The 21,253-nt window shown below is 34.7% G+C and overlaps 2 protein-coding genes across 2 annotated transcripts; both read right to left on the minus strand.

Annotated features, from left to right (window-relative positions):
* Nucleotides 1-689: 689 nt before the first annotated feature.
* On the minus strand, nucleotides 690-20,925 carry LOC129928105 (uncharacterized). The gene is made up of 4 exons (XM_056041079.1): nucleotides 20,402-20,925; nucleotides 5,036-5,069; nucleotides 4,118-4,352; nucleotides 690-879 (listed from the first exon to the last, which is right to left on the minus strand). Exons 1-4 carry the CDS (start codon nucleotides 20,843-20,845, stop codon nucleotides 690-692), a joined length of 903 nt encoding a protein of 300 aa, XP_055897054.1. The 5' UTR covers nucleotides 20,846-20,925.
* LOC129926761 (FMRFamide receptor-like) lies at nucleotides 15,057-16,200 on the minus strand. Its single transcript, XM_056032642.1, has one exon. The coding sequence runs from the start codon at nucleotides 16,147-16,149 to the stop codon at nucleotides 15,127-15,129; it is 1,023 nt and encodes a 340-aa protein (XP_055888617.1). The 5' UTR covers nucleotides 16,150-16,200; the 3' UTR covers nucleotides 15,057-15,126.
* Nucleotides 20,926-21,253: the final 328 nt, after the last annotated feature.

The raw sequence follows: 21,253 nt of genomic DNA on the forward strand, positions 1-21,253 counted from the left end.
AAATGAAATGAAAAAAGAACTCGGTATAGTAATGTTTATTAAGCCTCGTTATGTGACACGCGTTTAAAAAAGGAATGATATCTTGATTTAGATCTAATCTAGATTTTTTAAACTAGATCTAGATTTTTATTACAGTATATCTAGATCTGGATTTATATTCTAATTAAAATTATTCTAGATTCTAGATCTAGAATTTCTAGATCTAGTTTAGATTAAAATAGACTAGATTAAGATGTAGAATTTCAATTTCTAAACTTAAAGTGTAAAAAAAAAAGTGTAGATTTTTATTTCCAAACGTTTTGATCAATATTGTAATGTTTTAATATACTAAAACTAATCTACTATTTTTTATTTAATTTAAATTTAAATTTACGGCAAATGAATCTTTGAAACATTATTACTTTTGACCATCAAAATTAAATCACCTCTTGAATATTATTTGCGAATATGCAGATCCGACAAGGATCCGACTTCGACGGGGGCCGCCTCTGAGTTTGTGTAATACAAACTCTCTTTGTAATCTTGTTTACATAATAAATAATATTTTTAATAGTATCATTAAGTAAAATTCGTGCAAAACATGTTGAACTATTTGAAACATGTAAAAACTAAAAAATCGATTTTTGTCCCAGAACCCTGCCCTTAGATTATCAACATCGAAATCCATTTGAGTGAGGGCTTGCGAGGTTCTAATAATCTCTTGTAGAAGCTCTGGTCAGAAAAGCTGCTGTTATTCGTAGTGCATGTAGGTCACCATACTGTTCAAGAAGTTGTGAGTTCTCAAAGAAAGAAGTCATCAAGTCTGTCACAATCAAAAAGTTGATCAGATACGGTTTCTCTTCCTCTCCGAAGCGAGGGCAGCGTGAGTCAAAGTTTGGTCTGAGACATGCACAATAGGAGCAAACGGGACAGTGGCCCATCGTGCACGTGCTATAATAGCTTGTTTAGGCCTTGGTAAAAAATACATACTAAGTGACTTCTTCCAGGAGTTATAAATGAGAAATTGGCAATTTTCCAATCCATTTGTCTGTAGTTCAACTATTATCTTACACGTTAGATCCTGGCTTACTCTCACCCATATCTTCATTACAAACACGTACATACTATAATAAAAATAATAATAATATAATGGCATGAGGCTGCCAAACAGATGGGTCACTTCGACCTGCACACGTTTGGTTTGTATGAATAGATGTGTGATAGTGGTTTGTATGAATAGATGTGGGATTGTGGTTTGTATGAATAGATGTGGGATTGTGGTTTGTATGAATAGATGTGGGATAGTGGTTTGTATGAATAGATGTGGGATAGTGGTTTGTATGAATAGATGTGGGATTGTGGTTTGTATGAATAGATGTGGGATTGTGGTTTGTATGAATAGATGTGGGATTGTGGTTTGTATGAATAGATGTGGGATTGTGGTTTGTATGAATAGATGTGGGAATGTGGTTTGTATGAATAGATGTGAGATAGTGGTTTGTATGAATAGATGTGGGATTGTGGTTTGTATGAATAGATGTGGGATTGTGGTTTGTATGAATAGATGTGGGATTGTGGTTTGTATGAATAGATGTGGGATAGTGGTTGTTTATAATTTGAACTTCATAAATAGAGTTCCCCCTTTCAGACCTTAAGATCGATAGGACAGATTATATTACGGTAATCTGTTTCAGGAGCCCATTAGAGTTGGGTGGACTCAAGGGACATATTGCTGAGAATATCTTTGCATCACACCACCTAGGTTGCGCTATGGACATCGACGCATGGGCAGTGTTACGTTGTGCTATTATGGGTTTGTGTCGATAGTACAATTCTTTTTTATATTTAATAATAATAATAATAATAATAATAATAATAATAAAATAATAATAATAATAATAAATTTCTCTTTAGCGAAACTCGACCCTGGCAGCGCCAGAGAATGACTAGTCGTTCATTTTAACATAATAATAAAATAATAATAATAATAATAATTTTATTTATAAAGTGCTGTTAACAACCAAAATGTAGGCTCAAGGCGCTGTAATAACATTACAAACACAAACACGACAGCTAAAATGTCAAACTAATCTAAAAAAAGTTTTAAACAGGTAGGTTTAAATGTTTTTCTTGAAGTAGTGTAGCAAGTTGTCTGTTTGAGATCAATGTGAAGTGAGTTCCAAACCTTTGGTCCGTGCACTGAAAAAGCCCGCAGAACGTAGCTTTTAAGGACGAAAATTAAAATGACACATCCCTGCTCTTGACACACATCTTTGTACTTGCAAAGTCTAACAATTTATAAGATTTTCATTGTAGTAAAGAGAGACGTCAAATATTCATGGTCCACTTATAACACGCGACCTCAAGGGCCCCGTGTACTGCCAGAGCCGCCTCTATAAATGGAGGGAGGTAGATATGGATAGATGGATAATAGTCTTTGTTTTGTACCCTCTGATATTCGTTCTGAAACATTGAAGCCTGATGTTTGAGTTGCACGTCTCGCAACACAGATGACCCATTACAATATATACACGTTTAATTCAAATATATCGTGTTTAGAAAATAATATGTCTAATACATACAACTCCATTATGCTGATGATGCAGCTATTGTTGCTGATTCTGATATTTAGCTTCAGTGTCTGGTTGACAAACTATCTGCTGCTTGCCAGAAGTGACCAGAAGTTCGGCTTAAATATTAGTCAAAGCAAAACTAAGATACGTGTTCAGAACACAAATACTACACCTCAAGTAAACATTAATGGCCAACCACTAGAAATGGTTGACCATTTTTGCTATCTTGGCTCCATCATATCCAACGATGCTCTACTGGTTAAAGACATCAAAAAACAGGATAGCCAAAGCAATGGGCACCATGTCACGGTTGCAGAAAAGAGTGTGGGACAACATATTGCTGACTAACAATACTAAAGCCTTAGTCTACCGGGCCTGTGTGATGAGCACTTTGCTATACGGAAGTAAAACATGGTCAACCTACTAATGGCAGGAAAAAAAAGCTGAAAGTCTTCCACCTCCCATACCTAAGGTGGGTCTTTAAAATTAGGTGGCAAGATAAAACAACGAGGAAATGCTACGAAAAGCAGGAAGCCGGGACATCTGCTGTGTTATCATCAGCAGGCGCCTTGGCTGGCTTGGCCACGTTCGTAGAATGCTAGTAGGTCGACTTCCACGAGACATTCTGTATGACGATCTAAAAGAAGGCAGGAGAGACGCTGGTCGACCACTTTTACTGTATACGGATGTATGCAAACGAGACATGAAGCTCTTCAAAATCGACACTAGCAGCTGGGAAAAAGTGGCACCTGATAGCACCAAATGGAGAGCGAGCATAAAAGAAGGGTCTCGGATTGCACACAGCAGCAGCAGCAGAAAGAAGGGTGAAAATGCTACGGCGCCTGGTGATTTCATATGCCCAACCTGTGACCGGAGCTGTGTATCATGGATTGGCTTTTTTAGTCACACAAGACGTTGCAAAGGGAAAAGAGCATCTCTCGAGACGTAAAATGCCACAGATATATAAATATATACAACACATGTAATTTAAGTCGAAAGTAATAATTTTCACCCTGACATGGAGCTATTGATTAGATTGTGTTAATTAATTACAAATGTAAAACAAGATGATGTCAATATTTCTAATAAAAAAAATGCATACGATATATCTATTCTAATTTAATTTTATCAAATGTTTATGTTTTAGATTTTTTTTTTTTTTGGTTTTCTTTATTGAAAAAAGTTTCATAACTGTTGACTTAAATTTGGGACTGCCGGCGACGTAAATGAGAAAATTAAACGATGAATTGATTTGAGCCAGTATATTGACAACCCAGAAAATTATATTGGAAATATTTGGAGGTATTGGAAGATTAAGAAGTAAATAAACCACTTCGTGGATGAAAATAGGAATTAGAACTAGAAACATAACTAAGACACATAAAATTAAAACAATTTTCACAGATTTCATTTCTTTCTGGCGTTTAGCAACAGCTTCTTTTGAAGACAACGCTGCTTTAGTCTTAGATGTTATTGTGATATGAAAAATAGTGATAGACGTACATAGACTTATAACAACAAATGGACAAATAGAAAAGAACAAAAGGTTTGTGACAAGATCAAACCTTAGAATGACGTAAGAATTGAGATTATAAAAGTCAGTAAATGTGATATACGGCAATGTGACATTGTTGTACTCGTCAAACTCAATCAATTCAATATCATATCTCATCACCGCAGGGACTTTAAACAAAACGTTGTACAGGACTATAGAGATGATGATACATTTCATACGAGATAAGGTCACAATTCTAGAGACATGAAAAGGTAAACAGACAGCAATCATTCTTTCTATAGAAACTAAAGTCAACAAATGGATACTGATAAGTTGAGCAATGACATTTATTTGGTCAAAGCCTACGATATAAAGTACCAGAGCCCATCGAAATACAGAGAAGTCAAGCAACTGAGAAGATATTGATAAATTAAATGATATTTGGGTCATTGAATAAATTAGATCACAAATAGAAAGTGCCAACAAAACCACATTCGTTGTATCCTGCATTTTATGATGAGATAATATTAGTATATTTAGTATACTTCCCATGATTCCTAATAAAGAAAGACTATTGGCTATAACAACATTTGTGACAAAAAGTACAACAAGAAACACTTCGTCGCTGACATCCAAAGATTCTTGTGAAACACATTGAGTCACATTTAATATCAAATCTGTGCCACTGAAATTAGACATTTGATCCATCTAGAAATTGTAGTGGTTGAAGACGTTGTGGTACTCCTGTATCCGTAAACAAAAATTATTTTGTACAGCTCACAGTTTGTTTCATGATATGTTGTAAACTGTTGATAGACAGATAATTATACTAATTAATGTTTACAATGTGTAATGTATAAGGTGATCTAATACATGTTGATATATTAATTATATTTTGCTAGTCGACATTAACAATGCATTTTCAAGCCACGTTATTTTAGGTCTAAAGTAAGCACATTTCAAAACATCATTTTTCGTAGTTTGTAACAACCTAATATAAATATTAGTCTTCTTGAACTGAGCTAGAAATTATATCAATACAAGTTAGAAGAACGAATAAAAAAAAAATTGACTTTTTTTTTTTTACTTGAGACCTATCATCCAAAATATCTGACTTTCATTACGTTTAATTTTGACCAAAAGATGTAATCAGTTTTTCGTATTCCTATCAGCTTTTCATATGCCTATCAGCTTTTCATATGGCTATCAGCTTTTCATATGGCTATCAGCTTTTCATATGCCTATCAGCTTTTCATATGCCTATCAGCTTTTCATATGGCTATCAGCTTTTCATATGCCTATCAGCTTTTCATATGGCTATCAGCTTTTCATATGGCTATCAGCTTTTCATATGCCTATCAGCTTTTCATATGGCTATCAGCTTTTCATATGGCTATCAGCTTTTCATATGGCTATCAGCTTTTCATATGCCTATCAGCTTTTCATATGCCTATCAGCTTTTCATTTCATATGCCTATCAGCTTTTCATATGGCTATCAGCTTTTCATATGCCTATCAGCTTTTCATATGCCTATCAGCTTTTCATATGCCTATCAGCTTTTCATATGGCTATCAGCTTTTCATATGGCTATCAGCTTTTCATATGCCTATCAGCTTTTCATATGCCTATCAGCTTTTCATATGCCTATCAGCTTTTCATATGCCTATCCAGTTTTTCGATCTAATGACTGACAGACCGACAGGTAGACGACACAAAACTGAAAGCGGCTTTTAGTCCTACTAAGGCATAAAGCAGCTAAAAAAAATACAGATTATTATTATTTTTTTTTGGCGGAACTCCCATTGCCCTATGTGTACACGGAAGACACGCCACTACTCGATGCACTGTGCAATAAACTTTTAATAATGAATCTCTCCTATTCTATTACATCTAGTCCAACAACAATAAATTTTGTGCTTTTTTTTTTTACAAACACTTTTGTGTAGCCTCAACTTCATGATTATAGCATGAATTTAAACCGTCTTCATCTAGATCTAAATTAACAAATAAAATAAACTCATATAGCGTAATATCCGTAGCGTTTAGTATGACATCTTGAATCACAGTAGAGACTTAGAGCTAGGCTAGTAGACGAGTCTTAGAGTTCTGCATATTTGAAATTTTATACGTTACGCAATTTAAAAAAAAAATTGTTTAGTCCTTTGCGAGTCTCTAGGCGGCTGCCTAGTTTGACTATGCCTAAGGCTGGCCCTGAATCGTAATTAAAACCACTGCTGTTAGCAGTTAAACTCAAACATTGGAGAGGCTTCAAGGGTTATCCCTGAGCAGAAAACAGACCCCGACGACGCTTAGGTAGCTTGCAGGACACGGTGCTACACCTTGGAAGAGCTTCCGATGCCGCTGACCCCAAACTGTATTGGCACTTTCCATTCATCAGGCTACATCAGATGCGTAAAGAGATGCGGAAACAGCTGCGTAAAGAGATGCGGAAACAGCTGAATGTGCGACATTGCTAATGATACCCAAGCATTCATCTTATTTCTATACTATGATCCATAGGTGCTTTATGACTGAAGAAGGCCGTGGTACTTGTGTTAACATTTACGTTTTCAAATCACAAGTCATAAATAAAATTACAAAGAGAGTAGGTTTTTCACACAAACTTAGAGGTGGACCCCAATGGTACTTGGCTCGTCTCAATACAGGGATAGCCTCTAAATTAATTTTTAATAAACGAGCGTAGTATCGCTCGGAAGTTATTGTTCAAGGGCTCCATTGTAAATATGCATTTGATAATTAAATATATATATACATTACAATTTACAGTGTGTTTAAGAGATACTAACACGTATACTGTTATAGTTAGTATATAACGAATTATTAAATCATTTATTTAGTCACGTTTATATAAAATCTATCAAAAGATTGTAATCTTGAAGATTCCTCTTACCAAGCCAAGGACATTTTAATTTGATGACATTCTAATCTCTGTACTTTCACTTTACCAAGAGTAACTGTTGACAGCTACGTTTTATTTACTTAGTTTTGTTTAAAAGTTATGTGGTACATAGAGCTCTGTGATTTTACTTTCTATATCAAAGTCAACGTGACGAAATCAACAAAACAAAACTATGGTACATTCATCAGCTGAATTATCTTGACTTCTAAAATAATATATTATTCCATGTAATTATATTAGTGTTTAGAATAGAATCATTATAGGCTTCAAAACAATAACACCATTGTGCTCTGACTGTACTCTGACACGCACATGTTCAGTGAATAAGAATGTCAACAAATTACTCTTTGAAAAGAATGTCTTGTTTTATTTTCTTTCCTTGAAACCTCTATGACTAGATAGCAGCAGTTAGATGAATCATTGAGATACACGAATCATTATTGCTTAACAACTTTAATGAAAATTGTATAATTATCTAAACAGATGAAGAGATTGTTTCTGTGTATATTAATCACCTGTCTTGGTTATCATTACCCAGATGTTCATATTGTGTACACACAAACTGAAAGTGAATTCTTTTATAATTGCAGACAAACAAGTCATTTGATTCACACCTTTTCTCCTTTGGAGATCGAATTTTATAAATTAAGAATGTTTTTTTTTATTGAATTTTTTGTAATGAAATATTATAGGTCTATAAGTACCCAAAATCAAATAGATGTCTGAGGGGTGGTGTTTACTTAAAGGACGAAAAAGGGAAGGGGTATCAAAAGTTTGCTACTTTTGGTATTCTCAATCAATGATTAGTGTTAAGTGTACACGTCTAGTTTGTTTGTCATTCTTGTAATGTTTTGTTATGTGTAATAAGTACGTAAGTAAATAAGTACTCTAAGGAGTACATGACATCAGTTGCAGAACCTAAAGGCGGATGGTCGTTGTGGTCGTTGTGCTGGCAACATGACACCCTCGTTTAAGGTTATCCATTGATAATCTTAAACAGCACTATGGTGGGAAGCGTGGTCGTGAGGCCAAGTGCGCTTGAACTTGGCTTGGCTACCTAGAAGGGGGCTCGAGGTTCCGACTCGGGCAGAGTTGTGTTTACTAAGAGCCTAAAGGCAGCAAGGAAAACCAACTCCTAGATACCCCCCCCCCAACTGGTCCACAAATGAGATGCTATAAGCATGAAAGTAGCGCTATATAAAAGCTATAATAATAATAATATAGTAATGTGTAATTTATAATTGTAAAACATGTTTTCATCAAGAAAAATAAATATATTATTATAATTATTATAATATTAATTACAATTATTATTATACAAAATACCGTAAGCAATATTCTGGCTCTAACAATATTAAAACTCTTTATTATTATGTTAGAAACGAACGAGTACTCATTTCTGGCACTGCCAGGGTCGAGTTTCACTAAAGAGAAACAAAAGTCCCTTTAGAAGTGTCCAATGAGGAATTTACGGTGATGTGGCAGGTCTGTGAATGTATCTGTGAGGTCTGATTAGATACGATAATTAAGGTAAGGCACAGTACGGTAAAGTAAGGTAAAATAAAGTAAGGTAAAGTAAAATAAAGTAAGGTAAGGTAAGGTAAAGTAATTGAATTTGTCTAAACACAAGAAAAATCATTTGATTAAAACTTTTCACCTCAGCATTATTACTATAACAAAAACAGCATTCACTCACACACAAACAGTGCTTTATGTATAAGACTTCTGTGTTCTTCTCTATGAGGACAAGTGACATTGAAACACCATTTCTGAAAATGAAATAATTGAGCTTTAAAATATTTCTGTTCTAAAAATAATGAAGCGGAGCCAAGCACCTCGTCCAAATCTAATATAACTGTAGGCTGATGGGTGCAGATTGTTTTTCAGATCTTTTGTTTTGTGGAAAGGCTTCTTTCGTGAAATAGTTTTCGGAGAGATGGTAGCTGTGTCCCAGTGATAAAAGACGCTTAGAACATTTAATTATGTCTTTGTGCCAGAGAAGCATTACCATACCAGCAGGTGATGGCAAAAGTAGTCAGACTATTGATGGTTGCTGTATAAAAAATATTGTTTTATCAATTGAAATTTTCCCAGCCTTTTGAAATAGAGTAGTCCTTGATGTATTTATGTGTACAGATTTTCTCAGTGTTCACTCCAATGTAGCTTGCTGTTGATGGTTGTACCAAAGTATATATATTCTTACACTTGGTCTACGGTTTGCTTGTTGATCTGAATCTCTGCAAGCTGTTTTTTTATGCTTCCTAAAATGTAAAATATTGTAAATTAGAAAAGGTTGTCTATACAGCATTGGTAGAAGGTGTTCATTGATGAGTAATACAAACGTTGGTCAACCAGGAGAGGGGGGGACTGACTATAAGGGCATTCATGCGAATGCCCGATGAGCCGGTACCCTTTTGGGCTGGTAAGGCTACCGAAAGGACCGCATGAATGCCAGTTAAATGCTTTAAGATTTTATATTCTCTTTAAATGCTATATTACAGACTACGTGATTTTAAAAAATCGTTTACACTTTAAAGTCAGCATTAGTTTTACTGAACGTAAGGATATTAAATTACCATCAATTACTACACTTATTCTCGACTAACCCTCTAGTAGTCTAGTTAATGCAAAGGACGGTCATTTGATTTGAACTAAATGTCTGTCATTTAGCTAGTTCGATGTTATATTCAACAAGAACGATAACTTAAAGTATCGTCTTTTTTTTTCACTGACGTTTATTAGAAATAGAAGGTCATTTGGCCCTACGCATATTCATGTTTTAATCTAGTCCTGAAAGTAAATAAATCTCTACGAAATTATGTGTGTTTTTAGCGGCCCCCGAAAGGGGAAAAGACGCTATTAGTTTTGTGCGAAATGTCTGTCCGTCTGTCCGTCCGTCCCGTTTAGATCTCGTAAACTAGAAAAGATATTGAAAATCCGACATCACAATATTTTAGACCATTCAAAGTTCTGATGCAACGGCTACTTTTTTTTTTTTTCTGAAAGTGAAAAATCTAATTTTTAAAATCAGTTATGCAAGCAGTTTTTTTTAAAGAGAAGAAGCTAATTAGTATGCATTATAAGCTAGACCTAATTTAAAATGAATAGTAATCTTATACATTTTATTTTTCTAAACTTGTTTTTTATAGCGGAATTTTTTTTTTTTTTTTTTTTTTTGAGGATTCGAATAAGAGATAGAGCCTTTTTAAAACAATTAGATCAACTAGAAGACATCAGTAATGCCAGGGGAGGCGCGGTGGCTGAGCGGTAAAGCGCTTGGCTTTCGAACCGGGGGTCCCGGGTTCGAATCCTGGTGAAGACTGGGATTTTCACTGAGTCCACTCAGCTTTATTGGGTACCTGACATTAGTTGGGGAAAAGTATAGGCGGTTGGTCGTTGTGCTGGCTACATGACATCCTCGCTAACCGTAGGCCACAAAAACAGATGAACTTTAAATCATCTGCATTACAGACCACAAGGTCTAAAAGGGGAACTAGTTAGGCCAGGTTCACATCTAACTTTACATTCACTTACACCTATCCTTTGATCTGCGGGACCTTTGGGGCACTACACAATCTGTTAACCTTCTTTCTCCATTCTTATCTCTCATTTGTCTTATGATATAATTTCATTTGGATGTTCTTTCTCAAAATATTGAAGCCTGCCTGGGTGGACCTCTTCGGGGGCCGATTTTGAGTTTGTGTTTCCACACAAACTGTCTTTTGTAACCTTGTTTTATTTTTTATTTAAGCAACTTGTTTCATTCTCAAGGGTATTTTTTTTCGAAATCGTCCTTTCATTTGGAATAAGAAATGCGCTTTTATTTTTGTCTTGCTTATTATTGCATTACATTGTGTTTTTAGATGTAAAAGCTGTAGATCTAATTCACTGTTTTATGCTGACCCTATTATTACTACTTAGTCTTCTGTCCAAAGGTATCTCTAGCATTTAGTGATTTTCTCATACTCATTTACATCTCTCTTAATACCCACCCACTTACAGAACAAGGTCGAGAAAGTTTTATGATAGGTGCATCAAGTTTGTTTTTTTTTTTGTTTACTGTGTAAGAATACGTGGTATTGGTGCCTTGAGTAGCAAAGTTTGCCACTGAGACATTAGGAGATCATGTAGCAAGCTGATGAGTCTACAATCTACATGATTCGATCAGACTTTGTGTAGATGGGGAGGTATCCCAAAGTAAAAGGTTGATATTCATTGCTTTTGAACCTCAATATTATCTAGATTTCTAGATAGTTAAAGTTCAACAAATAATTATGTCATCTAGTCCTCCGTCATCCAGATCTCTAAGTCATATAGTTCCTCTAGGTCATCTATGTTCACTGCGTCATCTAGGCCCTTTAAGAGTAAACTAGGTCCTCTAATTTATTTAGATTTTCTGAGTCATCTAGGTCTTCTACGTCATCTAGGTTATGTAATTCATCAATGACCTCCAAGTCATTTAGCTTTTAAGTCATCTAGATTTACTGAATCCTGTAGGTTCTCTGATGCATCTTTTTTTTTCTCGATTAATGTCGGAAACGTGAGGTCAAGAACATTGATCAATCGCTTATGTTTCCAGACAAGGCCTGTCAAATGTGTAGCGTCAATAAAAAGTTACGCTATGTGAGACTGAAGACAAAATGGAAAGGGTTTTGCAAAATAAAAAGTGTATGAAAAAAACAGTTTTAGTGGGTGAATAAATTTGCTAGCTTATTAAAAAGGTTTTAAAGAACAATTTTACTGTTTATTGCTTTTATTTGTTATCATCAGCATCATTATTTGTCTCTCGAATAACGTTTTTAATTGTGCTTTATTATTAACCGTTTCCCTCCACTCTTTCCGGTAAGTAGCTGTCCTTAAAACATGGAGAGGCTGGTCCGGCACGTTGTCCAACCAGTGTTTCTTTGGACGACTCATTCTTCAAGCTACCTTCTTAGCTGCCTTTATTCATGTAAATGGCTACATCTTATATATATATATAATTTTCTTCATGGCTCAACCATTCCTGACAGCACTAAGAAGTAATGGAAATATCACTCTTTTATTTCTGCAAGTTGGACTAGAGTTACCCCACGTAACTTAAGCGGCGAAAAAAAGAGGAGGAGGGGAGAACAAGTATTATTCGCCCGTCACTAAATAGCAGGGCCGGACTTAATCATTGTGGGGCCCTATACGATACGGATTTCGCGGGGCCCAGTTTGGGTAGGGATACGGATAATAAGTCAAAATTAAGAGTTTGTATTAGAAAATAAATTCTTCTTTGCATTTTATTCATTCTTTACTACGTACAGAATTATTTTACGAGCCTTGCGTGTAGCGAAGTCATACAGCATATCATAAAAATACTATTTCCTACATAGATCACGCTCAATAGCAAGAATTACCATGTTTCAATTTATCTTCGAGAATTGTTGACCTCTAGTAATTCTTCATTAGATTCCACAATTACGGGTTTTGTCTAATGCCCTTTTTTTTTAGTTGCGCGTAGGTTTGGCGTTTTCCATATTGAATGACACTTCAAAATGACAATTTTAACTATATTTTAGGAGATTTTTATGAGTTTTCAAAAGATTTTAATCATATTCGGAAATTTCTATGACTTTTTCGTATATTTTGCAATTTCAAAAGATTTCCAGGAGTTCCTGGTAAATCAGGAGGCTGCGCGGAAAATCTGTTATAAGTTATAAAATGGTTTAATTTAAAATTTACACCTAGGATTAGCGTGGGGCCTATGAAAATGCGGGGCCCACTGCGATCGCATAGGTTGCTGTGCCCTAAGGCCGGCTCTGCGAAATAGCGGCGCATGTTACGCCTTGGTTCGAATAGTTATTCATTATCTACGTTTCAACTTGATTGCTAGCTACTCACTGAAGCTTCTAAGTCTAGTTTATTTACGTGTTCGATTTGTTATTGCCTTTGTTTGTGTAATATAACCATAATAGCTATTCGTGTGTCGGCTCTGTTTAAAGTCTTATAATTAGAGCCGGGATGGGTGGATCATAAGATTGTCGACCTCTGGGTAGCCTATTTATGCTGGTGAATGCTACATATCAGAAAGACTCTTTATTTTGGGATTCTGAATGTTCCAGTTGTTTATTTCTTGTATCACTTAGTCACTGCTAATAGAGTTAGTCCAATCAGATGTCCATGGTTTGTGCCCTTATTAGTGATGTCCATTGTTTTGCTACATTTAATTCCAGATTTACTTGCAATGAAAATTTGATGCATAGTGATGCCTTTATGTATGTAATAGGTGTTCATTATTCATGGCTTCTGCACTTAGCTTCACTTTTGTATTCACTGTACCTTGAGGGATTACTTTTGAGTTGTGTACTATAATTTGACCAGACGTGTTCAGCTTTTGTGCATTTAAAGTTTGCCCTATTTGCAAGCCAGAGCGTCTTCTTGTAAAGGTGCACAATCGCCTATATTCTTTCCTTGAAATCTGATACCCAACAGCTCTCTTTCTTGAATTTGTATTTCAGCTTCAACGCTCAACGCTCAATTGTTTACGATTTCAAAAACACTATAAATACAACATGGACTTAACTTACAGTTCCATTGTCCGTGTCAAGTAGAAACTTATTCTAATGTGTATGTTAAACATTTGTGTTTGATTAAGCAATATAATATTTTATATAACTAGCTTACAAAATAACTAACCGCCAAAACTGGAGAGGACAGACTTAGACGGCTGTAGGGAGAACGAAAGCCCACTAAGGCAGACAACTGTAATGTCTGCTCTGGATGTAGTATATTATGTATCTCAAAGCTCAGGCCTCGGACCTCAAAGATAAGCTTTATAATAATTAAGCAATTTGTAAAGTCGTAATTTTATAATTATTAACGTTTGACTTATGCTTTCTTCTAGCTACAGATTCAAACTTTGTAGATATGTAAATTATGCTTTATCACTACTTGTCCTCAACACTTTTTTATCTCCTTTTTTTTTCCATTTACTATTCTATTGCTACTGCAACTTGTAATGTATGTAATTCTGATGATATGGGATGAAAGCAATGTTTCACATGACTAAGCAAAACCAGTTGTGACCTGCATATTTTTCCACACCTAATGCAGACAGAGCCGTTGTCGGCCAAGGGTTTTTTAATTTTTTTTTTTCGTCTTTGCATCAGCCTTCGTCAAAGGCTTTACTTTTAGCATCGAATAAGCGTCCCTCCGTCATCTTGAGATTTCAACAACAGTCTCTATAAGAAGCCATCTTGCTGTCAGCTACATTGCTCTATGCCAGTGAGGGAAAATGGAGCCTGAGTTTAGGTTCATATCACATGCCATTTAAAAAAAATATTATTTGGATTTTCTTCCATTTCGAACATTTTTTTCAATGTTTTTTAGATTTACAAGTAAAGGAAATTGTCGGTGGGGACCAAAATAGAGAAAAAACTAGTCGGTTAGCACACGACTCTACAACATAATAGTACATAGACTAATCAATACAATTGAAAATGGAGCAGTGTAGGTGCTCTGTTCGGTTGTCTGGTCAGGAATTAGTCTAAGAAACTGGGTTGGTCATTCTTGCGAGTGAAAGACATTCCTAGTGGTTTGAGAAACAGTTCTTAGGAGTAGAAGACATTCCTAATGGTTTGAGAAACAGTTCTTAGGAGTGGAAGACATTCCTAATGGTTTGAGAAACAGTTCTTAGGAGTGGAAGACATTCCTTATGGTTTGGGAAACAGTTCTTAGGAGTAGAAGACATTCCTAATGGTTTGGGAAACAGTTCTTAGGAGTAGACATGACATCCAACCTGTTTACCATCTGAATTTGTTATTGCTCTTTTTCAATCTTCTTAATACATAATATACATTAATTTTGAAAAAATTCAACCTAATTTTGGTCTTAATTAGGATACACGCATTCATTTTAATGGGTTGAAAGCTGAGTTTGACACATCCAACTACATTTAAGCTCTAATTAACATAAGTGGGAGGTTGTGATTAATAAAAACACATATTCAGAAATTGGTTATTTTTTATTTAAGTAAACTGTTATTTATCGATAATATTATAAATATCAGATGAAACAAAAAACATAAGAAATTTTTAAAAAAATTACATAAAAGTGTCAACATAAAAAGTTATTTAAAAAGAATTTTAAAAATTCTTCAATGTAATAATGGTTTTGCCTTAGCGTTCAACTGTCAATGTTTTGTCCCTTTTTGTTTAAACAAAAGTTGTATAAATGTTTTTTTAAACTTCGGACTTCCTGTAACATAGATGACAAAATTAAATGAAGAGTTTATTTGAACCAGAATGTTGACTATCCAGACAATTATATTAGACAGTTTTATGGGTATCGATATTAGTATGAGAAAAATTTGTTGAAGGCCCCAAGGAATCACAACAAGAAACAAAACAAATACACAAATAACTAAAACCATTTTAACAGATTTCATTTCTTTTTGACGTTTGGCAATCGCTTCTAATGTAGACATCATTGATTTCCTTTTCGATGACAATGAAATATTGAACAGAGTTAGACACGTACATAGAAGTATAATACAAAAAGGGAAAACCGCTATTAGCAAAAATAAGATGACAGCTGTATAGTTATAGAGGATAACATAGTTATGTAAATACACTGCACTGAACTCCAGAGCTGGCAGTGTTATGTCATTGTAGTTTATGTAATCTATATTGTAAGTTACAAACCAAGGGGACATAAATATAATGTTGAACAGCAAGAGAGAAATAATAACACGTTGGATACGATGGACTGTAAAAATTCTTGAAACATGAAATGGAAAACAAATGGCCACCATTCGTTCAATAGAAACTAAAGTCACTAAATGGATACTGAGAATAAATGAAAGATAATTGACATAGTCCAAACAGATGGCGTGTAGAGTTATTACCCACTGATAAATGTATAGGCTTAGTAAAAACGACGTATAAGTCAAATTAAAAGATATCTGTGTCAGTGAATACATTAGATCACAAACAGAAATGGCCAACAACACCACATTGGTTGTATCCTGCATTTTATGATGAGACAAAATTATTATGTTAAGTATACTTCCCGTGATTCCTAATAAAGAAAGAATGTTGGCTATAATACCATTGGTGACCAAAAGTACCATAAAATAAACATAATCACTAATACCGGAACTCTCTAATGTTTCAGTCTGATTTAAAATGTTGTCAGCATTACTGAAGTTAGTCATGATAATACATACGTCATGAGCATTCAAGAAGAGATTAAAAGAAATTGACGTCTATAAAAGAGATGATAATTTTCTTCATTAAAATATAATTCATGCTGACTATAAAATAGAAATATTCAATTAAATTGCATTTTAGTTGTTGTTTTTTTTTTTTGGACAACTAATATTATCGCATAAATAACATTTTTTTTTTACTGTACACTAAATCTTTTCTCTGACGAATACGTTTCGCTGAATTATTTATAGTACTGATAAGTCAAAGATAATTTCAAACTGATAAACTTTTTTTTCCCTCTTTTAGAAATCAAGCTTCAAATTTAAAACGTCAAAAATTAAAATTTTCTTCTGATTGAGGAAAGGAAACAAAAAGTTGTCTTTTTTACTTTATAAATGTCATTGACTTTAGGGTCAAGCTATAAATTATGCAGATCTATGTTTACATTTACAATTTACACGTATATAATATTCATTAAAAAAAAACAATGATGGTATATCCTTTTTATGTTTCATTTAAACACTATTAGACTCAGAAACATATTTCACATTACCGACTATACAGTCTCAGATTTAAAAACACAACGTTTAAAGTTATAATTAGTCCAACAAAAGTTTATTTTCACATTAAATAATAAACATGAGGACGTGGGAATTTAAATGTATTCACATCAGAAGTAGTAAGTAAGCAGCAACAGTTTATACTTCTAGATACTGGTCTTCAATTGTAGAATCTCATCACCGGAGCGATTCGTAGAACATCATTTGAGTTGCACATTGTCCTCGTATATTGTTTCTTTCAGAAAGTGGCTCGTAGTCGACAAAATGATCATATACAAGATCTTCATAGTCACAAAATGTTGGTATGTAAGATTTTTGTTGGGAAAAAGTACCTCGATGTAGATGTTAACGATGGTGTCATGTGGCCAGCACAATGACCAACTGAATGGAAAGTTAGATGTCAACGAAATTAAGATCGAAATGTAATCTAACATAAAAAATCTAATAAAAACATGGACAAAATATTGCAACTTAACTAAACTGCAGGCGACCTAACACAACTTGGCAGACACCATGACCCTAAAGGGATGTAGTTTTATGTTTCATTATGCCCTCCACTAAAACTGTTCTAGATGCGTCTTTGTATGTCTTTGTGTTATGTTCTTGTTTTGGTTTAGAGTCGTCAGAATAAAATAATCCTAAAAATATGTCAATGTTAACTTCATTCAAGGCAAGTTTCTTTACAAATAACCATCCTACTGCTTTTTATATTATCTTGAACACAAAAAATCTTTATTTTAAAATGTTACCTTTTCCCAACAAGAAAGATAAAATAAAATATCAAAAAACGATATGCAAATGAAATACTAAATAACTTGTCTTTTCAGTCTTGACACGTTCTGTAACTTTTATTAATTTAAATATATTTAAAAAGAAGAGTCCGAATAAATCTAGTTTCTCTTAATTGTCTGTTACTTCCGTGTCGTATCAATGTATTGAAGGATGAAACCAAAGCTCTAAAAATAGCTTAAAAAATATAACACTCTCACAGTCGACTTATGTCTAAAATGCATATTCATAAATGTATTGAATAAATCTCTAATCAAGAAGGACTTTCTTAAAGTTTCTTACAATCCGCGTTTCTAGATTGTTTTAGAAAAATTAACATTAGCTACTAAATACATCGTCTAAATGGGGGTTGTGTAAACAGCTTAATTGCTATATCTCTTTTAAATAGAGACTCTGATAAGAGATTTTCACTTAGTCTTACTTCTATTTGACACAATCTCAGCATGATAATCTTAACAAAAAAGTTATTGTACTCCCTCTCCCCCCCCCCTCTCTCTCTCTCCCTCATACACCCATACATACACACAAACATATAATTAAACATAATGATCAAAGTGTTTCTTTGATAGAAAATAAACAATAAAATGACTTCGCTAACAATAATCTCATTTATTGCTTTCTCCCAGAGCTCAACTCTCAAGTTCATGAATGGTTCTGAGTTTGAATACAACGAAGGTAGCTGTGTGTGATTATGTTTCTGCTAATTGAATAATTTGCAATAAACATCATGACATATTGTATCCATAGATCCATACTTTGAATAAGTCACTCGTTATGAAAGATCCTTTTGTGTAAACTTCTCGTTACATAAATAGGACACCATACAACGCTTGCTGTCTAGTCTACATATATCACATATAACGTCTGTACTATAAAAGTCTATTCTAGAAATGGACACTTCTCTTTAGTGATGTGATGAGCACTACGTCCTACTACTAGTCAAACATAACGAAGTCAGATCTTCTTTAGTGAAGCACAGGGCTAGTGCAGACCTAATTGTTTGTTGTTTTGTTTGTCTGTCGCTTTTCTTTTGCCTCAGCCTGTTACATCAACAAGCACTGCAATACGCTAGGAAGGGCAATGCTGTGCATGTCACGGGTGTCGATTCTGCATATCATTATGAGATCTTTTAAAATAACTCTGTATCCCTCAAGAACGCCTTCCAAAGCTACCCATTAAGAAAATCGATGAGAAAGATGACAGGCACATAGACTACATGTCCATGCCATAAGTGCTTGTTATGAAATACTGTTCATCAATGACAAATAGTAGAGATTTTGTTTCTGTTAAATCTTAATTTAAATTTAACTAATACTTTTGTGTTCTTTTGTTTTCGATTTAATGCCTAGCATTTGATTTAAATGGCATCACACATATCACATGCTAGATATGTTCGCGCACATCTTGAAATAGTTTGATGAAAGAACTATTGTCTAGCTTAGTAAGATCTTGTTTAGACCTACGTAAGCCTAAGCCGTTATATGAATGAAATGAATGAAAAACATGGAAATGAAAAATGGGGTGGGGCGTTCAAAAGTATCTTTTTGAGACCTTTGCTATTCTCGTGCATTGAAAATTATTATCTAAGTCTTGACACCTGTTCGGTCTATCCGTTTAAATAGTTTTCCAAATCAAACATGTTATCACACAAACTCAGAGATGGCTCCCTTCACCCATAGTCAAAGAAAGTTCTATCCATGGTCTTGGTTCTATAATCTAAATAAAGCAAATTGAACAACCTATTATCGATATTGAGACTCATTTTGTCAGAAAATGTATTGCATTATAAGTAAGAAGATCAGTATTAGATAATCATTTAACGTTATTTTTCAATTAAAAACAACTAAACAAACTATTATTTTTATAAAAATCCTGGACATTTGGGCGAGAATATTAAATGTAATATAAATCAGAAGAGTAATTTTAAATAATTGTTTGGTATTGCTCATAAGTTAAAATCAAGCAAAGAAGCTTGTTATCGATAATGATAATTTTTATTTCTTTATTTTTAACCAAATAGCTATTTTAAATAGCTTTTTCTAGTTGTTGTTTTTTTATCTAGACCTATCTTACGAACAGACATACGACACAAGACTAATAACGGCATTTCATATTACAAAGGCCAATAAAAGAGATTATTTGAGACTTCTAGGAAGGCACGCCACTGCACAAACCACTGTGTTCTACATTTTGAAACTCCTACTTTGACCTTCGCGTCTACTTCATCTAATCACAATTCATCTATTGTGATAAATAGAGTGAAGTTGGAAATCTTTTTAGATTACTTCTTGGAAGTGTGCTATAATCTAATCTCTTCTGTGGACTAAAATAAATAAATTATAGCTTTTCTATATAATAATAATAATAATAATTTTATTTAGAAAGCGCTGTTAACAAACAAAGTGTAGGCTCATGCCCTGTGATAACATTACAAACACAAACACGAGAGCTAAAATGAAAAAACTAATTTAAAAAGTTTGAAAAAGGTAGGTTTATATTCTTGAAAGTAGTGTCGCATGTTGTCTATCTGAGATCAATGGGGAGTGAGTTCCAAACCTTTGGTCCTTGCACTGAAAAAGCCTGCAGACCGTAGCTTTTGAGGGAGAAACGTGGCACCATTGAGCAAAGGGCTCTCTGAGGGACACATGGAGGGATCAGTTCGCTAAGGTACAAGGGCATTTTTTTGTTATAGATACACTCATGACAAAGTGTAGCCACCTTGAAGTCAATTCTCGCTTACACTGGAAGCCAATGGAGCGTGCGCAAGAGCGTAATAGCAGAATCTCGTCTTGTTTTTCTTAAGCCTATTCGTGCGATGTTGTTCTGATACCATTGCAGCTTGGCTATTTTGTCATCGGGTATACCTGCTATGCTAGCACGGTGTTGCAGTAGTCAAGTGGGAGAGTACGAATGCCACAGCTAGTTTTTTTGTTGACTCCGTTGTTAAATATGCGCGGATCTGGTCTAATCTATGCAGCTGCAAATCAAGACCCTTGCAGAGCTGACTTATGTGTGGGTCGAAAAATAGTGTTGAGTCGAAGAAAACTTCAAGATTCCGCACTACATGGACATAAAGAACCTGGCAGTTCGTGATAAAAAGAGAATCTGTGCTCTCGACTTTTGAGACGTTGTTCCGAGTGCCAATCTGAATTATTTCTGTCTTGTCTTCGTTCATCTTGAGCTTATTTTCAACCATCCAATCACTCACCCTTGCAACGGTACCACTGATTTTCTCTGCCAGATGCGACACCTCTGAGGGTACTGAGGAATCGTTAAAGTGTGAGTCATCTGCAAAGAAATGGTATAGGATGCCGGTTGGCTGTATGACACCGCTGAGCGGGTGTGTATACATAGTGAACAGTACTGGGCATAGAACTGATTCCTGGGGTACTCCAGTACATCAAGAGTAAGCTTGTTGATTCTGTTCCGTTACCAACAACACTTTGGGTGCGTTCAGTCAGGTAGGATCCAAGCCACTTTAGGACGATTCCTGCTAAACCAAAAGTGGTAGAGAATCTAGCGTATCAAAGGCTGCAGACTATTCAAGCACGGTATTGATATGTGGCCTATGTCGGAATTGTGAAGTAAGTCGTTTAGTACACTGACCACTGCTGTCTGTTTGCTACGGCACTTCCTATACTATTGAAATTCTTCCAAGGGACAGTACTGATCAAGATGAGAAAGAATTAGCGCTAACACAATGCGCTCCAGACTGGATTTCTTTAATAAGGGCCTGACAAGTGCATGCTACTTTCATGCT

The sequence above is a fragment of the Biomphalaria glabrata genome, chromosome 1 (genome assembly GCF_947242115.1).
Source record: "Biomphalaria glabrata chromosome 1, xgBioGlab47.1, whole genome shotgun sequence".
Classification (NCBI taxonomy): Eukaryota; Metazoa; Mollusca; class Gastropoda; family Planorbidae; genus Biomphalaria; species Biomphalaria glabrata.

What these genes read in the sequence shown, in the direction of transcription:
- LOC129926761 (XM_056032642.1), bottom strand. Translation starts at nt 16,149, where the DNA reads ATGACTAACTTCAGTAATGCTGACAACATTTTAAATCAGACTGAAACA.
- LOC129928105 (XM_056041079.1), bottom strand. Translation starts at nt 20,845, where the DNA reads ATGTATACACACCCGCTCAGCGGTGTCATACAGCCAACCGGCATCCTA. An exon ending in AAAAACTAGCTGTGGCATTC is followed by an intron (nt 5,070 to 20,401) that starts GTACTCTCCCAC and finishes TATAATTTCTAG; the next exon opens with CTCAGTTCAAGAAGACTAAT. An exon ending in AATTCTTACGTCATTCTAAG is followed by an intron (nt 880 to 4,117) that starts GTTTGATCTTGT and finishes TGCATGTCTCAG; the next exon opens with ACCAAACTTTGACTCACGCT.